At 49.1% G+C, this 22,993-nt stretch overlaps 1 protein-coding gene and 1 long non-coding RNA gene across 2 annotated transcripts in view; one reads left to right on the forward strand and one right to left on the reverse strand.

Annotated features, from left to right (window-relative positions):
• CNGB1 (cyclic nucleotide gated channel subunit beta 1) overlaps positions 1-15,155 on the reverse strand; it is an 81,180-nt gene extending 66,025 nt beyond the window's left edge. Inside the window, exons 1-4 of the mRNA XM_053554067.1 lie at positions 15,031-15,155; positions 3,922-4,106; positions 1,467-1,524; positions 723-795 (exon numbers count right to left, since the gene is read on the reverse strand). Of these exons, the coding sequence (XP_053410042.1) occupies positions 723-795; positions 1,467-1,524; positions 3,922-4,106; positions 15,031-15,154 (440 nt within the window). The 5' untranslated portion in view covers position 15,155. The remainder of the gene's footprint in view (positions 1-722; positions 796-1,466; positions 1,525-3,921; positions 4,107-15,030) is intronic.
• Positions 15,156-16,887: 1,732 nt separating this feature from the next.
• LOC128594248 (uncharacterized) lies at positions 16,888-22,913 on the forward strand. Its single transcript, XR_008382522.1, has 4 exons — positions 16,888-17,117; positions 17,299-17,363; positions 17,732-17,764; positions 19,212-22,913. It is a non-coding gene; the product is annotated as an uncharacterized LOC128594248 (long non-coding RNA).
• The last annotated feature ends 80 nt before the right edge of the window (positions 22,914-22,993 follow it).

Consider the following 22,993-nt stretch of genomic DNA (forward strand, 5'->3'; position numbering starts at 1 on the left):
TCTGCCTGCACTTGGCACATGGCACACATCACATTCTAGAAGGGCTGTAGTGTCTTCTGTGGGATGCACCCTGCTGCTAAGGCTGAGCAGCCTAAATGTGAGTGCCGCAGACCTGCTGGGTGACTGAGGCCACCCAGCCCAGCCAGGCTCAGGAGGACAAGCAACGGAACAGGGTCTGAAATGTCTGAGCCAATGGGGAGATTGCATACAACGGCTTAGATTTCTGGTTTCCCCGGGAAAATCAGAAGTTCTAGAACGTTGGACCTGCATCTCACCCAAGCACTGGGAAACTTCTGGTCCCTGTAGAGAGGGTGCTTGTTATTACGGCTATCACCCTCTAGTGCAGTGGTTTTCAATCTGTGGGTCACGACCAATGAAAATACATACTGCACATCAGATATTTACATTACGGTTCATAACAGCAAAATTACAGTTATGAAGTAGCAACGAAAATAATTTTATGGTTGGGGGTCACCAGAACACGAGGAACTGTATTAAAGGGTCGTGGCATTAGGAAGGTTGAGAACCACCATTCTAGTGCCTCTTGGTCACATTGCCCATTCAGCCCAGAAGACACCCCTCCCCCCCGCCCCGATGTCCTGGCAATTTCCTGAGGCCTTTGCTCAGAATGACTACAGACCTGAGTACAGTGCCACCCCCTACCCCCAGCCCCCAGGGGCTCACTAGCTGGGAAGGATGAGGAGGGGAGGGTGGTACGGTACCTGTCTACTTCTGGAGCCACAGTGACCTGGGCCTGGATGGATGTGGGTGGAACAGGGACAGTCTCCTGGGTCTCTGGAAAAGAGTCCCTCATAGTTTAGATTTAGGGCTTCAGAGAGGCCCATTGTCATTCTGCTGGGGAGCTCAAATGAGAGGCAAAGTCGGGGGAGAACCCCAAAGGGTCAGAAGGCCAGGGTTCAGCCTAGCACTCTGGGAAGCTGAGGTGGGTGGATTGCCTGAGCTCACAGGTGTGAGGCCTCATCTCTAAAAATAGCTGGGCATTGTGGCAGGAACCTGTAGTCCCAGCTACTTGGGAGGCTGAGGCAAGGGAATCGCTTGAGCTCAAGAGTTTAAGGTGAGCTATGATGCCACGGCACTCTACCAAGGGCAACAAAGTGAGACTCTGTCTCAAAAAAAAAGAAGATCGTAGTCCCAGCTGCTCGGGAGGCTGAGGCAAGAGAATCTCATAAGCCCAAGAGTTAGAGGTTGCTGTGAGCCATGTGACGCCACGGCACTCTACCAAGGGCGGTACAATGAGACTCCGTCTATACAAAAAAAAAAAAAAAAAAGAAGACCAAGGTTCCAGGTCAGCTCAGCCAAAAACTCTCCAGGAGCCCACTCTCAGCTTCTCTGGGCCTCAGTTTCCTCATCTGTGAAATGGGCCCACCAGCCACGTGGGCTGCTGGGAGGCTCTGACCAAACAATGCAGCCCCACTGCCCTGCCAGCCTGGGTTCCCAGCACTCACCCTGAGGGCTTGGGTCAGCCACAGCCACTTCCTCGTCTTTGTGTGTCTCTTCAGGAGGCTAGAAGGATTCAAACAGGACCATATAAGCCCTAGGTGAGCCAGCCTGTTTTAGACAGGGGCAGCCCCTGATTCACCCATAAGGGATCCCCCATTTCCTCAAAGGACTGAACGACTCTATTCTCACAATCATCCTTGTAAATCCTGGGGGCCCATCCTTCCAACCAGGTATGCTCCTTTTCTCCCAGCCCCAGGGGTCCCTCATCCAGGGCTGGGGTCTTCCCCTCCCGGGCCTATCACATCCCCCAGCAAACTGCTCCACTTCAGTGGCCTAGGAAGAAGAGGAACAGTTAGAGACAGCTGTGAAGGGCCCAGTCAAGCTGAGGAGAGGAGGGAAGTGATGAGAGCCCCTCCCCTCATCCCCAACCAGGACCCTGCCTCTCTGGCCCAAACTTTCCACTCCTCTCTAGCAGCCATTGCAGTTCACCCTCTGCCCTCTGGCTCTCACCTGCCTCTGCGGCCACTCCTCTTGCTACTTCATGCACATACGTGCATGTGCAGACATACACATGCATGCATGCATGCACATGTGAGCACACTTAGTCTCACATGCATCTACATACACACAGACACAGACACAAACATATACACACATGTATACACGTGCATACACATTTACACATACGTATGCATGCATACCCCAACACGCATGCACAGGTATACAGGGACATACAAACGTGTGCATATACACATGCGTGCATGCAGACACACATATGTGCATACCTGCCAGTATATGGACAACAGGTGCATATACACTCAGGCACATGTGCATAGACAGTACATACAGTTGCAGGAATGTGTGTGTACACACGTGCACATACATACGCTCAGTCACATAAACATAAGCACATATATATACGTCTGCATATTTGCAAGTTGCAAACATTTGCATATGCACACATGCACACAGACCACTGCGTCTAAACCTATGCACAAATATACACGCACAGACATATGGGATGTGTACACACACATGAGCTGAGGCATATAAATATGTGCATACCCACAATACATGCACAGAGGCACCAACATGTGCATACACACACCAACATGAATATATTCACGTACTCAGGACACGCATATATACACACATTTCTACACACTAGCATGCCATACATGCATGTGGAACCACAGACACACTAATGTATGGTCACATAAACATACATGTGCGCACAACGCATACCTGCACACATAAATGTATACACATGCATGCCCAATTTGCAAATACACACGTATGCATGCAGACACGTCACCTAGGAACACCCTACACATATGTGCATACACATGTGTACACATGCAACACACAAACCCTATACCTGCTTCCTAAACACACCCGGCGCTACTTTACTAATGACCTCAGAGAGGCCCCCACCTCCTGATCTCCCTCCATCTCTGCTTCACCTTCAGTGTCTAGGAAGTACTCCCCCACTAGCTTCCAATCTCCAAAGTTAAGATGACTCTCCCTCTTCTGAGCTCGTATAGCCCTCCCAGAGGGTAGAGTCGAGGTCAGTGCTGAGCTCACTACACTCCCTCATCACCTGCATCTCTTGGCAAATTGAACTGGCTGAGTATTTGTCTGCGAACCCCCTTATTCATCTTAATGCCTTCAGCACTAAGCTCAGGACCTGGCATCAGTTCAAGGCTAAATCAAATCTGTCAAAGTGAGCCGCTGAATTAGTTGTCATCAGGCTCCTGAATGGATAGAATGAGAACTGGCAAGTTCTGGTGTGCTCAAAGGGAATTTCTGGAGAAATGATCCTCAAAGTGTGGCTCATGGACCAGTGCCCATCTGCAAACTGTGACCTGGATGATGAAGCAGTTTGCACCAGAACGTGCATCAATGCCTAGATCAGATATTTGCTTCCTTCATTGAGAAAGTCTTACCACAAAACTAATAGCAACTGAATTAAGCAGTGTGCTTAGTTACATAGTAGATTTACATTCTGGTGCAAGCTGCTGATCTCATCCTAGACTGGAAACAGTTCTTGGCCTGTCTCCTTTGAGTAACTCAGCTCTAGACTCTAGAGTTTGGCAAAGCACAGCCTGTGGCCAAATACAGCCTGTTGTATGTTTCTGTAAGTAAATTGTATTGCTTATTTGTGTATGCATTACCTATATCTGTCTTCACACTATAATGGCAGCATTGAGTACTTAACAGAGAAACATGACCCACAAAGCCTAAGACATTTACTACATAACCTTTTACATAAAAAGCTGGCCTTGGGCCAATCCACTCTCTGGGCCTGAGCTGCATCATTTGTATGAGTGCTGGACCAGGTGACTGCCACATTTCCTGGCTCAAATGATAGAAGGCCCATAGGGAGCAGGTGGCCCAAGCTGAGAAGTTACCAAGCAGTAAGTCCAGCTTGCCTGCCCCTCATCCACCTCCATGTCTCACCATGGACTTGACCTCTGGCTCAGGCTCCTTGGGGGCTGTTTCAGGCTGCGGCTCTGGTTCTATCTTCGGCTCCACTACTGGCTCCAGCTCTGGCTCTGCCTCTTCCTCTTCCTTCATCTTGGTCTTCTGGGGGGTGCCTGGGGGCTGGGGCAGCACCCTCTGGACCCAGCCCAACATCCTGATGCCTATAAGAGGCAGAGTGCTCACAGTCATTGCCACCATTTATAGGCCACTTTTGTGAGTTTCCTTTCCTTTTCCTCTCATCATTCTTAAAAATATTTCTACGATTACATCTCTAGGTTACTTACCTTATGGAATTACTCAAGAGGAGACTAGTTATTGAAAAGTACACAGTTGTTCATCTGTAAGAAGGGCGTGTACTAAGTAAATTACAATACGTTCAATAATGGAATATTATGGAGCCATTTTAAGAAAAGAAGCAAATCTATTTGAACTAACATGAGAAGATGTACATGCTCTGGAGTCAAGTCATAAGCAGGTCAGTTAAACTCTCTGTGCCTCAGTTAGCCTGTCTGTAAAATGGGGGTATTAGTAGTACCTGCCTCATGGGGCGACTGTGAGGATGAAACAAACTGATAAGTGAAACCTACTCAGAACAGTGACTGCCACAAGCCAAGGACTTAAGAAATGTTGGCCATGACTATTATGTGGTGTCAAGTGGAAACGCTCAATGTCAAAAATCCTGTATACATTATGAGTAACATGAGTGGAAAATCTGTTTTGATTAGGAGAAAATTAATCTATGCTCATGATTTTTTAATTTTTAAGATAGATTGCCAGGTAGGCTTCTTTTCATGGTTTACCGTGCTATGGGTTACACCTTATATGGGGTCAGTTTCCAGTTAATTTATCTTTGGAGAATGGGAGTCCAGCCCTTACAACTAAATCCCCACAGGATGGCCTGGCCTGGTGGGCACCACACAGGTCAATGTTTGCAAACTCTCAGCCCTGGATGGGCCCTTCCAAGACAGTGCCTGGCATGGGAGTGCCCTAGTCCTTCCCAGCTATGAGAAGCCCAGGCATCTGCAGAGTGCCTATGTGCCCCTCTCTGCCAGGGACCCTGGTCCCAGGAGCCAGGATCTCTGTCCCAGTGCCGAGCTCTTCAGAGCTCTGGGCCCTTCTACTCACAGCCCTGACCTCTGCCCCTACTCTGGCCTCAGCAGCCCTGCTTCTCCCATGAGAGGCTATGGTGGGTGCAGAGCCATGGTTCAACCTCTAAAAAGTGAACTTGGGCCAGACATGCCCCCTCTTCCCTTTCCCTGGGGGTGGAGGATATAGACACAGTGATTTCCCAACTCAGGACTGCCCAAAGTCACATGTTGGGATGACAGTGTCCACTGACCCCAGCAGGTCACAGGCAGCCACAAGAGCCAGAACTGAGTTTTCCACCTACAATCAAACTTACCTTCCTTTTCATCACCACACCCCATGCCCCCACCCCTGGTAAAATAAGGGTTGTCATCTCAGAGCTCAGAAAGGTCCACAGACTTGCCCAAGGCAACACAACCAGCTAGTGGCCAAGCTTAGTTTACACTAGGGGCTGCCCAATTCCAACTGCCCCACCCCTACCCTGGGGTGGTCCTGATGTTTGCTGAGTATATAGCTGTAGGCCATTTCCCAGCAGGGAGCAATTCTGGCTTGCATTTTCGAACCTTCTGGAAATGACTAGAGAAGCTTTTCCCATCTTCAATTTTCTTCCCCCAGACTCAGCCATTTCTTTCGGGATGGGGATTTTTGTAGGACACTCCCATCTTTCTGCCATGTCCCTGCTGACTGCACTTTGATGGGGGAGGCTCAGGTGGGAAGGGGGACCTGGAAGTGACACCATGATGTTGGACCACCTGTGTTTTCAGAATCTTCTAGGCAGCTGGTGAAAATACAGATTCCAGGCCAGGCACAGTGACTCATGCCTGTAATCCTTCCACTCTGGGAAGCCCAGGAGAGCATCACTTGAGCTCAGGATTTTGAGACCAGCCTGAGTAAGAGGGAGACCCTGTCTATAAACTTGAAAACTTAGCTGGACATGATGGCAGCACCTGTAGTCCCAGCTACTGGGAGGCTGAGGCAGGAGGATCACTTAAGCCCAGGAGTTTGAGGCTGCAGTGAGCTATGATGATGCCCCAGCACTGTAGCCCAGGTGACAGAGCAAGAGTCTGTCACAAAACAAAACAAAATAAAAAAAAAAAAAAGAAGATGAGGAGGAGGAGAAAAGAAAAGAAAGAAAATACAGATTCTTAGGTTTCCCCAAACCCTCCAAGAAGAAGTAGAATTCTTACTTCACAAGCCGCCCTGAAGATTCTGGTGCACGCTGAAGTCTGAGCTCCCAGGAGAGAGGTAAGCTGCAGGCTTCCCACTGGGTCAGTTTCCTCTTGCCTGAAGACCTTTCCAGAAGGAGAACATGGGGATCCCACCAAGGGTCCCACTGAGCCTCTACCTCATCCTGAGTTACCTGCTCAGATGCCCACCACCAGCCAGCAATCGCCTTCTTGCTGCCACTTGACGCTGGCTTCTCAGACCCAAGAGGGATTAATTGGCAGTGGACAGGCTGGGCCGTGTGCAAAGGATTAGCAGGAGCCGAATAGGGGTGGGGAAGAAAAGAGGTGTTTGATGTCCAGGAAGCCAGCAGCACTCCACAGTGGTCAGCAGGGATGTGGCCCCTAGGTTTGCATTATCAAGGTTGCCAGGAGACCTCCCAGGTGCCAAGGGCTCAGTTTCACATACACCTTGGACAAACCACAGAGAGGCTGGTGGGAGAATAACAGCTTGGAGTCCCCATGTGTTTTCTGGAGACTCCTCAAGGTGGCAGGGGATGGCCAACTCAGCAGTGGCAGGAGGCATACCCCAGCTATCCAGCCCCAGTGCCAGAGTCTTCTGTCGCTTAGGAGGGTCTCAGCAGGATCTTGCCAGGGCTGAGCCTTTACCATGGACCATAGGACTTGTGGGTGACTGATGCATCTGACCTTCCCTGTGTACTGAGGTTGGATCCTAGAAGGCAGACGGAGATGTAGGGGGAGGAGCTGTGAGAGACAGAGGCTCAGAGAAGAGGGGCTCCTGCGGGCGAGGGTGTGATAGAGGATGTTCGGCAAAGGGCAGGGGGATTGATTCAGGGATCTGCAGGATTTCTAGAGCTCTTCCTATGCACCCGGCAGCATGCCTGCCTTGGCATGTTGAACCAGATAGACATAGCCCTGTTCCTCACAGAGCTTATCTTCCAACAAAGAAGATAGAAATAAAATAGATTAATGACAAATAAAGAATAATTCCAAATTATGTAAGTACCATAAAAGAAACAAGAGCAGAGATGTGTGTTGTGGGGGAGAGGGAGGAGGTAGACAGACCTCTATGAAAAAGTAAATAAATATTTGAGCTGAGACATAAAAAGCTTTCAAAAGAGTCAACTGTAAAAAGATGTGGGTGAACGGTGCTCTGGGCAGAGACACCACAGGGTAAAATGTCCCATGGCTGGAATAGGGTCTTAAGGAACAGAAAGGGGACCACAGGTTCTAAGCTTGGTGGGTGTAGGGTAGAGTGGCGAGAGGTGAGGGGACCAGGTCAGCTCAAGTTAGGCTGCTGGCCCACAGAAAGGAGTTTTTTTGTTTTTGTTTTTGTTTTTGTTTTGATAGAGTCTCACTCTGTTGCCCTGGGTAGAGTGCTAAGGCATCATCATAGCTCACAGCAATCTGAAACTCTTGGGCTCAGGTGATCTTCTTGCCTCAGCCTCCAAGTTGTACCCCTCACAAAGCCCAGCTAGTTTTTCTATTTTTAGTAGGGATGGGATGGAGAAGCCAAATTTAAAAGACCCTGGCAGTCCCTGCAGATGAAATTCCCAAACAGCAAAATTAACCTGTCTTGTCTATGGCTGCAACCATAGAGTGGTTACACCATAAGGCAGGAAACTGGTTCTCTCTTGCCAGGCTGGGGTTGTGATTGTGGCAGCATCCATGAACTGGCAGGCCCCCATGTCTTGCTTTCTTTTATTGATTAATTCATTATTATTTTCTTTTTTGAACCAGAGTCTCGAGTTGTCCCCATGAGTAGAGTGCTATAGCATCACAGCTCACAGCAACCTCAAACTCTTGGGCTTTAAGCGATTCTCTTGCCTTAGCCTCCCAAGGAGCTGGAACTACAGGCTTCTGCCACAACACCCGGCTATTTTTTGGTTGTTGTCATTGTTGTTTGGCGGGCCCGGGCTGGATTCAAACCCACCAGCTCTGGGTGTATATGGCTGGCACCCTAGCCACTGAGCTACAGGTGCCAAGCCTCTTTTATTAATTTAACCTGCATCTATTTTAAAAAACAACATTTTGGAGATAGAATTTATATGCCATAAAATTCATCCTTTTTTTTGCAGTTTTTGGCCAGGGCTGGGTTTGAACCCGCCACCTCCAGCTGGCATCCTACCCCCTTGAGCCACAGGCGCCACCCTAAAATTCACCCATTTTAAGTACAGTTCAATGATTGTTCTAGTACATTGGCTGAACTATACAACTATTCTGACCACTTAGTTTGAGAACATTTCTATCTCCCCCAGTAAGATCCCTCAGGCTAGGTGACACTCCCTCCCATTGCTACCCCCCAGCCCCAGCCAACGACAATCTGCCTTCTGTGTCTATGGATTTGCCCTCTCTGAATGTTTTATATAAATGGATCAGACAACACATGGGGTTTTTATGTCTAGTTTCTTTCATGCAGCAGAATGTTTTGGAGGTTCATCCACCTCCTAGCATGTATCAGTATTTAATTTCTTTTTATTGCCCGAGAGTATTGCATGGTATAGATATATTACAGTTGTTTTTATCCACTTACTAGTCAGTGGACGTTGGGACTTACAGTCACTTTGGGGCTGTAAACAATGTTGCTATGAACATTTGCATGCAAGTATTTATGTGGACATATACTTCCATTTTTCTCTGGAAGATTCCTAGGGGTAGGATTTCCATATGACCCAGTGATATGGAAAGTTTGTTTCACTTTTTTTTTTTTTGTAGAGACAGAGTCTCACTTTATGGCCCTCGGTAGAGTGCCGTGGCCTCACACAGTTCACAGCAACCTCCAACTCCTGGGCTTAAGCGATTCTCTTGCCTCAGCCTCCCGAGTAGCTGGGACTACAGGCGCCCGCCACAATGCCCGGCTATTTTTTGGTTGCAGTTTGGCCGGGGCCGGGTTTGAACCCGCCACCCTCAGTATATGGGGCCGGCGCCTTACCGACTGAGCCACAGGCGCCGCCTTAAGAAGCTGCTAAACTGTTTTGCAAAGTAGCACCCTATGTCTTGACCTGGGTAGTAGTTAACATGGGGTCTTTCTTTATAAATTATTAGTTATATATTTATGCATGTTCTATATTTTCTTCTATTTTATAATTTTTTAAGAGTCAAAAAATAAATTGGGGTAGGCGTGATGAGTGGAGTCAACTCTGGTAACGTTTTCTGTAAGGGGCAGAACCTGGGGCTATGCAGAGCATTGGAGGAGAAGCAACCGGGAACCCCAATTCTGCAGGAATCTCATAGTAGGAGCCCTAGGATCACTTAGATTCAGAACCTGGGTAGGCATATGCAAGGCGTATGCTAATATATGCAAATAAGTTCAGCTTTTCCAGGTTTCCTCACCTTGGGGGTCTGTTTCTAATGGTTCTGATCAGGTTTAGTGGACAAACCCCAGGGCTTTGATGGGCTCAGGCCCTCACGGCCTGACTTTCCAGGGAGGGAGGAAGCATGCAGTCCTTCAGGCAGCTGGGGTGGAGTATCACCGGCTAATCCCCAGCCTGCTGAGTCCACCACTCTCCCTGATCCCCTCGAGCTCACCCTGGATACTGGCCACAGCTAATCTCCACCTCCTAGGGATCCAAGGGCTGGGCAATAGTGCAATGCTCTCTTCCCTGAAGTTTGCAGGGAGGGCAGGGCCCTCTCGGCTCCTAGACACCATTAATGCAAGGCCTAGAACCCTTTCCTAACCCAGAGGGGAGGCTTGAGGCTCTGAGAGAGACAAAGCATAATCCAGAGTCACACAGACTGTCTGGCGGGGGCTCAGCAGCCATCCCTGGCCTGCCCCGGCTTCAGGAAGCCCCAGCTCCCTCTCTGACACTTCCCAAGTGCTTGAAGCCTGAGAAACCACAGCCTTCAGGAAGGCTGAAAGCAAGTGCCCAGTGCACAGGAATTCTGGCAGTGGGCTCTTCTCAGAGCCTGTGGTTGCCAAGGTTGCCAAGGAGTGGATGCCTCACAATCAGGCTGCAATGGGCATTGTCTCTGCACAATGTTTCTGCATTCTGCTGCTTGTCCATAGGCACTGGAATGCTGTATACTGCTGGTCCAGCCTGACCTCACTTCCTCTTTTGCCTATTGAGCAAAGAGCTGAAAGTCCTCATAAGTTTGTACATGTGGCCTGTGCCTTGCAGGTGAGGTAGCTGCTGTCAGTGAGTCAGAATCTTGGGGCCTTCTCTTCTATGTCTCTGGGCTCCACCTCCCTGCCCCTCCCTATTCAGACTCACCCCCTGGGCAGTTTCCCCGTGCTTTGTCATACCTACTCTTGTGCCTCCAGTGTTCAAGGCCCTCTTTCCTCCTGCCTACCGATCTCCCTCCTTCATCTCTCACTTCTAACTCAGGGTCAGGAAGGAAGCAAGCCGAGTCAACAAATTCTCACTAAAGTGTAAATGACTGAAAGTCTCCTGGGAAGATCTTCTTTCTAAAGGAGTAACTTTAGAGTAACTGAGTAACCAGCAATGTTTTTTTGGTTCAAGTCTATTGTGTCACTCCCTTTCCTTAAAACTTTCCTATGTCTCTCTATAGAATTTTGAAATGCCAGATACCTTACTTAGCTAAGGCAAGTCCACAATTATTCTGCCCTCAGCAGCATACAGCATACCAAGCTACATTCTGCCCTTTCCTGCTTCTTACTTCAAAATAGACTCAAATGCCACCTCTTTTAGACTATCCCTGAAGGCCCCAACCCCAACCTCCAGACACACACCTGCACTGACCTCCCCCACACCCCCTAGTATGTCCTGTGTGTGTGTCTGGGATGGGGAGGTCTGTCTGTTGTCTGTGTGTTCCTGCTACCACATGCTGAGCTCCTAAAACATTTCCTGGTACACAGTAGGTGCTCAGTAAGTGTTTGATAAGTAAACAAATCAGCACTGGCCAAGATTGTGTTCCTACATGGAATAGCATCTGGCTAGCACAAGCCCAGGGTGGGCCCCTTAGTACTCTCTGCTCCCCAGCCATGGCCCACATCATCAACCTGGTGCCCTGGGACGATGGTTGCACTCACATGTGTGCATCCCCTGTCATCCCGCTCCCCCTGGAGCGGCAGCGCAACCAGCTGGCCAGCGTGAAACAGCAGCTTTACCACCCGGCGCTGCCCACCCTGCGCCGCATAGACATGGACAACGTCAAGGCCTGCCTTACGGATGAGCACTGCCAGACCACCACCTACTGTCGGAAAGGTCAGGCCATGGCACTGGATCCCGCTCTGGGCTTCTGGGGAAGGGGCGATGGTTTGGAGGGAAGCTATCTCAGAGGGAAAAGCCATGAGTGGCAGCTGAAAGGATTAAAAGGGTTTCCCAGGAAACCTCAGAAAGGTCTGAGCCTCCGTTTACTTATCAGTATAGTCTTTAGAGGGAGGTGGATATCGGGTGTGCTCCCACTTAAGAACACAATGAAAGAGAGAGCACATGGCACACCTCTTGGGTGCGGGACACAAAAACAAGAGGGACTCTACCTAACAAATGCAAACATTGTAACCTAGTTGTTTGTACCCTCGCATTAATCTGAAATAAAAATAAAATTTAAAAAAAAAGAGGACAGCAGTTAAAGCTCGAAATATGGCTAAGCCATGGAGCTCACACCTGTAATTCTCACAGTCTGAGGTGGGAGGATCACTTGAGCTCAGGAGTTCGAGACCAGCCTGAGCAAGAGTGAGAGCCTGTCTCTACTAAAAATAGAAAAAACTAGTTGGTTGTCATGGCAGGCAACTTTAGTCCCAGCTATTCGTGAGGCTGAGGCAGGAGGATCTCTTGAGCCCGAGAGTTTTGAGGTTGTTATAAGCTGTGATGATGCCATGGCACTCTATCCAGGGTGACAGAATAAGATTCTGACTCAAAGCAAACAAACAAAAAAAGCTCAACAAATGCTGCTGCTGCTGCTGGTGTTGTTAATAGAGAGAGAACTGGGGAGAGGTTAAGAACTGGTGCAGTAGTAAGAGGCATGACAGCAACAATAGTGATGTCACCGGATCATCTCTCCATCTGGAAAAGGGAGGGAAAGATCCCCTCCTTACATCCCCCAAGAATTTTAAGTGCAAAAGCCCATGGGCACAGGAAATAACCCTGCATGGACTGAGGAGCTTGGTTCTAAAGGGATCTGGAAGGTATTTAGAGATAAAGTCAACAGGAGTTGGTGTTGGGTGTGTGTGTTGGGGGGGTGCAGTCCAGGGCCCTATTTAGGCTCCGGCTTGGTAACTGGAGGGGTGAGGGTTTCAGAAACTGCATGGAGATCACCAGAGATGCCCCGATGGGAAACACAAATGAGCTCATTGGGTAGAGAAGGGTGGGGATGAAGGGGCCAACGGTGCAATGGAGCACTCACATGAGCAGTGGAGCACTCACACTTGCCCACTAGAAGTGCTCCTACTAGTGGTGCTATGTGGGAAGGGCCAGCAAAGTCATTCGTTCTTCCAATTTCCTGCTTCCAAGAGAAGCCAAGAATCTAGATTTTTAAGGAAAGTTCTGATTTAGATACATATTTTGTTAGCAAATGCTGTAAATAAAAGTAACAATCACAATTTCAAAACTCAAAACCCTGTAACAACATACAAAGTGGCAAGACTCACTCCCAGCCCCTCTTCCTGGCAACCATTCTTCATTTCTAATGTATCTTTCCATTGTTTACTAATGCAAATACAAACATATGTTCTTTCTCCAATGTCTTATTATAAACATTTCAAACAGAAAAAAATTGAAAGAATATTACTATGAGCACCCATTACTTTCCACCTGCTTAATTGATTTGTACCATATTTGTACCTTTCTCTCTCTCTCACACACACACACACACACACGTGCATTCATACACGCTTTCACAAGCAGCTCCCAAAGACACAGCCTCCTACATAACACAATGCCATTATCAAACCTAGGAAAGTTAATAATTTCATAATACTTAATAGCCAGACCATATTAAAATTTTCCCAGTTACTTTAAAGATGCCTTTTATTGCTTTAAAAAAATTGTTTGGAATCAAGAGTCATTATAGGATTATACATTGCAATTGTCTTCAGTCTTAGTTTAATACAGTCCATCCATTTTCCATCCTTGCACAATATTGACTTGGGGGGGGGGTTGTTTTGTTTTTTAAGAGTCTCAAAAAACTCTCTGTAGAGTGCTATGGTGTCATAGCTCACAGCAAACTCAGACTCCTAGACTCAAGTGAGCCTTCTTGCTTTAGTTTCCTGACTAGCTGGGACTACAGGTGCCTGCCACAACACCCAGCTAGTTTTTTCTATTTTTAATAGAGACAGGATTTCATTCTTGCTCAAGCTGGTCTTAGACTTCTGAAATCAAGCAATCCACCCACCTCAGCCTCCCAGAGTGCTAGGAGGTAAGGGGTAAGCCACCCTACTCAGTCTGACTTTTTTTTTGAGATTGCTTCTCACTCCATCACCCAGGCTAGAGTGCAATGGCATCATCATAGCTTGCTGCAACTTCAGACTCCTGGGCTTAAGCGATCCTGCTGCCTCAGCCTCCTGAGTAGCTGAGATGACAATGCCTCCATGACACTTGACTAATTTTTCTATTTCGGGGGTGGGGGTGGGCAGGGTCTTATTCTTGCTCAGGCTGGTCTCAAACTCCTGGGCTCAAGTGATCTTCCCACCTTGCTCTCGAAGACTGCCAAGATTACAGGTGTGAGCCACCATCCCCAGCCAATATTGACTTTTTTTTTTTAAAGAGTCTCACTCTGCCATTCTGGGTAGACTACCGTGGGTGTCAGAGCTCACAGTAACCTCAAACTCTTGGACTCAAGGAATCCACTTGCCTCAGCCACCCAAGTAGCTGGGACTACAGGCATCCACCACAACACTCAGCTAGTTTTATATTTTGTTTGTTAAGTAGAGATGGTGTCTCGCTCTTGCTCAGGCTAGTTTTGAACTCCTGAGCTTAAGCAACCCATTTGTTTCAGCCTCCCATAAGTGCTAGGATTACAGGTGTGAGCCACCATGCCCAGCTCATTACTGACTTTTAAAGGAGTCCCTAACAGTTATGTTGTAAACCATCTTACTTGGTGAATGTCAGTGATTGTTTCCTTGTGGTATTCTTTACCTATTAATCTATTTTCTCTAAACCAGAAGCTAGGTATAGAGGCTTGATTAGCCAGGTTAAACATTGCTGGTCAGAATCTTTCACAGTGATGGATGTTGCATTTGCCATAAAGCTGCAGCAGGTGGCTCCTAGTATTCTTAACTATTTGCAATGAGAAGTTTGATGATTTAGTTACGGTGGTAACTGGAATGTATATTCTTCTCCACGTTCAATAGTCAAGTTTTAGGTTCTTAAACAAATGGTAGCATGTGGTATACACTCTTGTGCATCTTGGAGGTCTCATATAGAGAACTTCCTCAATTTATCTTTTATCTTTAATAGCTACACAGTGAGGATGTAGTATAATTTATTTATCTGGTCCTTTAATGACACACATTTGAGCTGTTTCCAATCAGTTCCCATTACAAACAACAATGAAATGGGTAACATTCCACCCACTTCATCACTTGTGCAACTGTAAAATGAGAAAACTTCCAGAAGTAATACTGTAATGTCAAAAGGCAGGCATGTGCATATTTATAGTTCTGATAGTCATTGCCAGTTGCTCTCCATAGGCCCCAATCAACCTCTCCCCACCCTGGCAATGTATCAAAGCCCATGTTCCCAAAAACTGCATTAACTTTTGGATTGTTTCCAATCTGATAGGCAAAAATTGCTATCTTAATGCAGTTTGAATACACATTCATCTTATAAATGGAAGGAACATCTTTTCATATATATAGGAGGTATCATTTATATTTCTTGCATTTGTGTGTGAACTACTTATGCATGCTGCTTACCTGTTTTTCTTTCTTTTTTGCTTTTTCTTTCTTTTATTCTTCCTCTTTTTTTTTTTTCTAGGTGCTCTTTCAATATTAGGGAAATTGCCTCTTGTCTATAAAATAGGTGAAAAAATTTTCCCATTTGTTTTTTGCCTTCTTTTATGTTTTCCCCGTAGAAGTTTATTTTTGTGTATCTAAAGTTATCGATCTTTTCTTTAAAGTGTCTAGATTTTTTTTTTTGAGACAGAGTCTCACTTTGTCACCCTTGGTAGAGTGCCATGGTATCACAGCTCACAGCAACCTCCAACTCCTGGGTTTAGATGATTCTCTTGCCTCAGTCTCCCAAGTAGCTGGGACTATAGGCACCTGCCACAATGCCTGGCTATTTTTTTTGTTGCAGTTTGACCAGGGTCAGGTTCGAACCCACCACCCTCAGTATATGGGGCCGGCACCCTACTCACTGAGCCACAGGTGCTGCCCTAAAGTGTCTGGATTTTTAATTAAAGTTATTAAGGCTTTCCCCACTCTAAGATTATAAAGAAATTTGCCCATGTTTTCTTCTAGTATGTCTACACCTTTATTTGTCACATTGAATGAAATCTTTTTTTAAATGTTATTATTATTATTATTTTGATCTATTTGAAATGTATTCTGTTGTAAGGAGTGATTCATGGATACTATTTTATATTAGGTTTTTTTTTAAGTCATTAGATATTTCAAAAACTTTTTAAAGCACAGAGTGAGCCAAATCTCTCCTGTGTATGCCTGTGACTCCTGCTAGAAAAGACATCTCGTCTCTCTTTCTCTTCTTTCAACAGATGAGTTTGACAATGCCCACTTCACACTCCTCGGGGTCCCCAACAAACCCCTACAGTGTTTGGTGAGTATCCTTTTCCCCTGGCCCTGGGTTTGCTAAGGGGCACCAGCCTGCACCCAGGTGGAAGCTCCTCTGGTCTTCAGCTCTACTCCCTGAGCACCACCTCAGCTGCCTATTTGGGATGCCACCTCTATCACCACCACCACCACCACCCCATCCTGGTTCCCAGCTTTGGGCACCCCATCTGTCAGATGGGCCAATTGTCAGCTCATGCCTGTGGGGTGTACTGGGATGGCCTCCCAGGCTCCCACACCTACAGCACAGTCCTGACCCACTTCACCCTCACAGGACATCACAGCCACAGGCCGGAAGCTCCGCAACAGGTACCACGAGGGAAAGCTGGCTCCCATCGTGCCAGGCATCAACCGGGTCGACTGGCCCTGCTTCACGCGCGCGATCGAGGACTGGTCCCGTTTGGTGTCCTCGACCGGGGAGTTCAAGCTACCCTGCCCAAGCAAGAGGGGTAGGTCTGCCTGCCACAGAGGAGGCTCTAGGGCAGGGGAGATTGAGGGGCACGTGGGCTGCGGAGCTGGACTAGTGGCTGGACTGCTGGCTCCAGCAGGGACAGGGCAGAGGAGCTGGGGAGCGGCTTGGGCACTTACAGTCGGAGGGACTGAGACTGGCAAGGGACCTGGAGGCGGGGCTCGTCCTGGGGAGGAGGCAAGGGCCAGGTCTAGACCGGGGGTGCTGCCACCGGGCAGGGTCTGAGGGCAGAGCTAGTTCTGCAACCAGTGAAAAAGGATGTGGAGGGCGGCGCCTGTGGCTCAGTTCGTAGGGCGCCGGCACCATATACCGAGGGTGGCGGGTTCAAACCCGGCCCCGGCCGAACTGCAACCACAAAATAGCCGGGCGTTGTGGCGGGCGCCTGTAGTCCCAGCTACTCGGGAGGCTGAGGAAAGAGAATCGCTTAAGCCCAGGAGTTGGAGGTTGCTGTGAGCTGGATGAGGCCACGGCACTCTACTGAGGGCCATAAAGTGAGACTCTGTCTCTACAAAAAAAAAAAAATAATAATAATAATAATAATAAGGATGTGGAGGCGGGACTTTGGCCCGGCCGGAAGGTGGAGGCGTGACCTGTTCTAGGCTCCATGTGGGCGGGGCCTAGGTAAGGGGCGGGGCTTGTATGGAGCAGGTTGGGCGCCTAAGAATGGACTCTTGTCTCTGCAGTCGAGGGTTTCAGCGGCTACGCGGTGCGGTACTTGAAGCCCGAGGTGACCCAGACCTGGCGGGTACGGCTGCACGCTAACCGGTCCCCGAGGGTCCTAGTGGGGAGGGAGAAGACCCAGAACAGAGTCTCTCAGTCCCCAGGCCAAAATGTCTGGCAGAGAGCTTTATATGGAGCATGGGGGGAGGGGGTGTGAGTCAACGTCCTCTCCCTCACTGGCCGCCCATCCCTGTGGTCCTCCCCAGTACTGCCTCAATCAGAACCCCAGCTTGGACCGCTACGGACAGAAGCCCCTGCCTTTCGACTCCTTGTAAGTGATACCTGCCACACGCCTGGGGAGCCCGCACCTGAAGGAGGGAGGGCGGGGTCTTTGTCGCTTCCCTAGTGCACACCGGGGCCCTTGGAAATGTGAGACCTGGGAAAAATTGATTGACTCCAGTAGCTACAAGAAAATCACAATTTCAAAATGAATAAATGTTTAATTCCGATCAAATGGTGCACCCTGTCAGTCCGGACCCTGGCAACTTCACCCTCTCGGAGTGGAGGTGTTAAGGTGCAGTGACGGCACAGCGTAATCCCTCAGCGGGATGACGGTGAGGAGGGTGGCTCCCAAGGTGGGAGTGAGGTGCCCGGAGAGGCGCCCTTCCCACCTCGGACACTCACCTCGTTATTTCCCAGGAACACCTTCCGAAGCTTTGGATCCCATTACAGGTAGGGGAGCGACCCCGCATCGCCTTGCAGCCGGCCACGCCCGGGTCCGGCCGAGCAGGGCAGCCTCAGGGCCCATACTCAGATCACCTTCTAAGCGGGCAGCCTGGAGAGAGAGACGGTCCCCTCCTGGGCAGTGTCAGGGGGCGCAAGCTGCTTCTCTCTGAGGCATCTGCACCAGGCAGACGCACAGCTCCCTGGGCGAGGTGGGGGTGGGACTGGGGGGCGTGCATATCCCATCAGGTTTGGCCCAGAGTAAGCCAAAAGCAAAGGGGGGGGGGTGTCGTTACCTGAAAGCAGAGTAAATATAAGAAATGTGGCAGATGGGTGGCGCCTGTGGCTGAGTAGGTAGGGTACCGGCCTTATATACGAGGGTGGTGGGTTTCAACCCGGGCCGGGCCGGCTAAAACAGCAGTGACAACTGCAAGAAAAAAATAGCTAGGTGTTGTGGTGGGCGCCTGTAGTCCTAGTCCCAGCTACTCAGGAGGCTGAGGCAAGAGAATCACCTTAGCCCCGGAGCTGGAGGTTGCTGTGAGCCCTGACGCCATGGTACTCTACGGAGGGCGATAAAGTAAGACTGTGTCTCAAAAAAAAAAAAAAAGGAAAGAAAGAAAGAAATGTGGCAGAGAAAGCCAAGAGTCTGATTCCTAGGATGCAATCCGAAAGGAGCGGGCTGCTGTTGCCTGCAGGGTCACCCCTTAAGAGCTTGGAGACAGGAATGAGAATGGGAAGTGGTGCAAAGATACTCAAACATCTTCATAATTGGGCCTTCTCCCACCTCTCCAGCTCCACCATGTACACTTCAGCAATACCAGACTTCTTGGTGCCACCCAAACCCAGTGGCACCACCAAGCAGTCCCACACCTCTACCCCTGCTATTTCAGTTTGCGATAGCCCTTACTCCATAGCCTGGAAAACTCCTCCTTACTCTTTCAAGCCCAGCCCAAATGTTCCAATTTCATTGAAGTCTTCCCTGACCCCTCTGCCTCTCTCTACCAGCTGACATTCCTTGGTCGCCCCTAAGGGTACCTGTCTTCCAGCAGTCAGACCACTGTGCTAGCATTATTGATGAAAATCTGCCTTCCCCCTCCTTGTGCACACACAGAAGAAAGTTTCTGGGTTTTATTACGGTATGTTGCCTAACAGAGTAGGTTCAGCAAATCAGTGAAAAGTGAGTCAAGCAGTTCATGGTTGGAAGTCAGTGGGAAGGAAGGATAAGGCAATTCAAAGTAAAGGGGGCTTGAAAGCTAAGAAGAACTGAGAAAACATAAAAGAAAATAGGGAGCCACAGAAGACTCTAGACCTACACAGGGGCTGGATGGAAGCTGTGTTTTCAGAGCCTTGAGGGCAGGAAGATGGGTTGAGGGGGAGGGAGGCTTAGAGGAAGACAAACTGATTTTTTCCCCAGGACACCCTGGAGCCTCTATCTCACCCCTCCTTCTCTCCACAGTCGTGTCAACTACCTGGCCCCCTGGCATTAACCCATGGAAAGGAGGCTGACCCGCAGACTGTTGGACCGTGCCACCTCAGGTCTCCCAGCCAGACAGAGGACATATGGTGGCACCATGTATTTCCCCAGCAGTTGAGCCTGACTAGAAATAAACCCGAAGCTCCCTCAAGGAGGCGTGAGACATGTGTGTATGTGTCAGGACCACTGGATGACAGCGTCTTACCCTTGCCTGCCCACAGCCAACTCCAAGAGGACTGGTGGGGATGGAGAAAGAGGTCTGCTTACCCCCAATAGTCAGGGTCTAAGCCCCAAGGCCCAACCAGGGCTGAGGTATAAGGGCCAGCCTGGGAATTGGGTTTTTCTTGTGCTCCTGTCCCCTGCTTACAACCTCACAGCCATGCCCCCTCCACCTCAGATTCTGAGTTTAAACACTAAGGAGAAAGGGAGGAGGATAGAAAGGGGGGTTTAAGTGCCTCTTTCTGAAGTCCTCACTATATAGCAAGGTGCTCTGGGGAACCTTCTCTGTGTCTAGAGTCTCCATGAGGTAGTAGAGGCCAGCTCTAGAGCTGGTCAGGCCTATGGCCTCTATTCTCTATGAAGCAACAGAATGTAGAATATAAACCTCCATGAAGCTCTTTCCCAAGCCCTTTCCTTCAAGCCCAGTGGGCAGTTCATGCTGGCTTGAACCTTGGAAAGCATTGGCAAAGCCCCTTGAAGTGTCAGAAGCCACATTCCACAGCCCTTAGTTTCCCCCCTAAATGACAGTTCAGAGAAGAGTTGGATTTGTCCAAGGCTCACAGCAGGGATGCTAGAGTCCTGGCCTGTCCCTGACAGGACATGGGGAGAGCTCCAGCGAACACTCTGAATAGTCCCACAGGGAATCAAATACTCAAATCAAATATTTTCATTTGAGTATTTTTCCTGGCCCTGCTTCCTTGACACCAAATGACAGGGCAAGTCCTTCCCAGAATGTGGCCCAGCAAACATCTGAGGCCTTTGCCTGGGCTAGGCCCTGTGCTAGGCCAGAGGGACCCAGACATGATACCATCCCTGCCTTTGAGGTGTTTGCAGTGCAGTGGGAGAGACAGGCAGTCTCAGCCAATTCAAACCTGAAAGCAGAATGTGAGTACACCTGGAAGACCATGTTCCTCCAGCCCAAGATACCATGAATGGTAAACCACACCAGCAATGTAATTAAACGTTCTTGCCCACCAAGTATACATTTAATCCTGATTTCACAAATATAAAAAATAGGTGCCTAAGATTAAAGGAAATACAGAATAGTTGTGGGGTTTTTTTTGGCCGGGGCTAGGTTTGAACCTGCCACCTCCGGCATATGGGACTGGCGCCCTACTTGAGCCACAGGCGCCGCCCGGAAATACAGAATAGATCACAAACACACCCGATGTTATGTGTAATTTCTGTTTTTAAGAGGAAGGCAATGCATTAAGCATTTGACAGTCTCCACGAGATATGTAATTTTAGGCCTACTTTATAGATGATGAAAGGAACTCGGGAAGGTTAAGTGGCTAGCTCAAGATCACACAGCCAGCAGAGCTAAGAATTGAAGCCAGCCTGCCTGATCCTCTGGCCTGTGGCCACCGTACTCCCTGCTATGGGAGAGATGTAAGCCAAGAGTAGGGAAGAAACCAGAGGGGGCTTCCTAAGGGTGGAGACATCTGACTAGGGCTTAAAGGGCTTAAAGGAAAGACTGGATGTTCCATCAGAAGAAAGATCTCGGAGTTGCTGGCAGTGGCAGAGTCTGCAGTCAGAGGCCACAGTCCAAGAGATGGAAAGACCCTGCCCCCACCCAGTCTGGGCCACTTTCTCCCCACATGTCAGCTTCCTCTCAGCCTCCAAGGCATCTTTGCTATTATAAATAGGCCACATCAGAAATCTTCCCTGCAACCCCAGCCTGAGGGACAGCCCAGATTTCATGGCCTCACTTTTGTGTTGTCTTACCAGCCTGATATCAATCCATGACCCTGGCCCTTTCCCCCAACACAAACCTTACTATAGTCTCCTTGCTGTTCCAAATGCTCTGGACTCTTGTCTACCTCTGAACCTTTGTTCAAAGGCTTCTTTTCACCAGAAATGCTTTCCCCACCTCCTCCTGCACAAATCTCACGCTTTCCACCAGACAGTCCTCTATCAAGTCCACACATGTCCCCAACTCTTCCCCCAAACCACAAGGACAGGATCCATGGCTGTTTCAGAGGATTAATTCATGCCCTCTTGTCCACAGTGGGTTCATTCACCAGCTCCTCTTATCTCTCCAACTGGACCTGGGGCTCAGGAATGGGGCCTGTGTTCTCCCAGAACCAACACACCAATCTTGACTACATTATCATTGTTTTGAGACATGATCTTGCTCTGTCACCCTGGCTAGAGTGCAGGGGCATCATAGCTCATAGCAACCTCAAACTCCTGGGTTCAAGTATTCTCCTGCCTCAGCCTCCCCAGTAGCTTGGACTACAGTTGCCCGCCACCAGACCCAGCTAATTTTTCTATTTTTAGTAGAGATGAGGTCTTGCTCTTGCTCAGGCTGGTCTTGAACTCCTGCCTACAAAGTAAGTGGAACTTGAGTCTGGCACAGAAACAGGGGCCTTGGGCATCCTCTTGCTGAGAGGCAGAGACTTGTGGGAAGAACCACATGGCCTCTCAAGGGCAGGGACCTCCTATGGCCACAACAGAGGGAAAAAGAGGAGCACAGGGTCTGGTTCATCTCTGGGGTCCCTTGCCTTCCACTAAGCCCTCTTTACCCAGTTTTTGAGCACAATGCAGCTCCTTTCTTTTCTCTCTTTTATTTATTTTTTTATTTTTTTGAGACATAGAGTCTCATTCTGCTGCCCTTGGTAGAGTGCCATCATAGCTCACAGCAACCACATACACTTGAGCTCAAGAGATCCTCTTGCCTCACTCAGCTTCCAGAGTAGATGGGACTACAGGCACACACACCCCCCAGTAACACCTGGCTAATTTTCCTATTTTTAGTGCAGACAGGGTCTTGCTCTTGCTTAGGCAATCTACCTACTTTGGCCTCCCAGAGTGCTGGAGTTACAGGCATGAACCACCGCATCTGGTTGCAGCCCCTTTCTTTTTAACTTTCTATCCCCACCTTCCCCTCCAGGGCAGGGTCTCCTGCTCACTACTCCATGGGCACTCAGACACCCAGGCCTACAAGGCTGTTTCTCTCTGTCTCTCCACCTTCACCCTCACATGTGAGCAACAGACAGAGCCTAAGTTGCAGTTGGGCCAGCAAGGCAGGGTGGGGTACAAGAGAAAAGGAGCATAGGCCTGGCTGGGGCCACAGCTGGCCACCCTCTGGGGCAGGACTGGGTTGGCAGGGTCTGCCAATATTACAGAAAGACCCTTAGTTTTCCATCAGGGTTGAGCAGCTCTCATGCCTATCAGGCCCAGTCGTCAGCCTCTGGCCCTCCAAGAGCTGCTGCTCCCTCGTGGCCCAGCTCCTTCCTCCAGGGCTGCATTTAAAGCCTGAGGAGGTCACAGGGCTGTAGGACCACCCCAAGGGCCCCAGATGTCCTGCAGTTCGTACTGTCAGCATCTTCATAGCTTCCCCACCAGGGCCTTCCTGCAGGGTGCCAATTAATTCTCACTACAACCAGGTAAGGCAAGGTTTACCTCCCCATTTTATAGATGACATGACTGAGTCCCAAAGAAGGCCACACAGCCAAAATGTTCAAAGCATAGGATTCAAACCTAGCCCTAAGTCCCAGTCCCCAAACTGCCACCCTGGACTGCATAACTCTCTGCTTCTCCAT

The sequence above is a fragment of the Nycticebus coucang genome, chromosome 2 (genome assembly GCF_027406575.1).
Source record: "Nycticebus coucang isolate mNycCou1 chromosome 2, mNycCou1.pri, whole genome shotgun sequence".
Classification (NCBI taxonomy): Eukaryota; Metazoa; Chordata; class Mammalia; order Primates; family Lorisidae; genus Nycticebus; species Nycticebus coucang.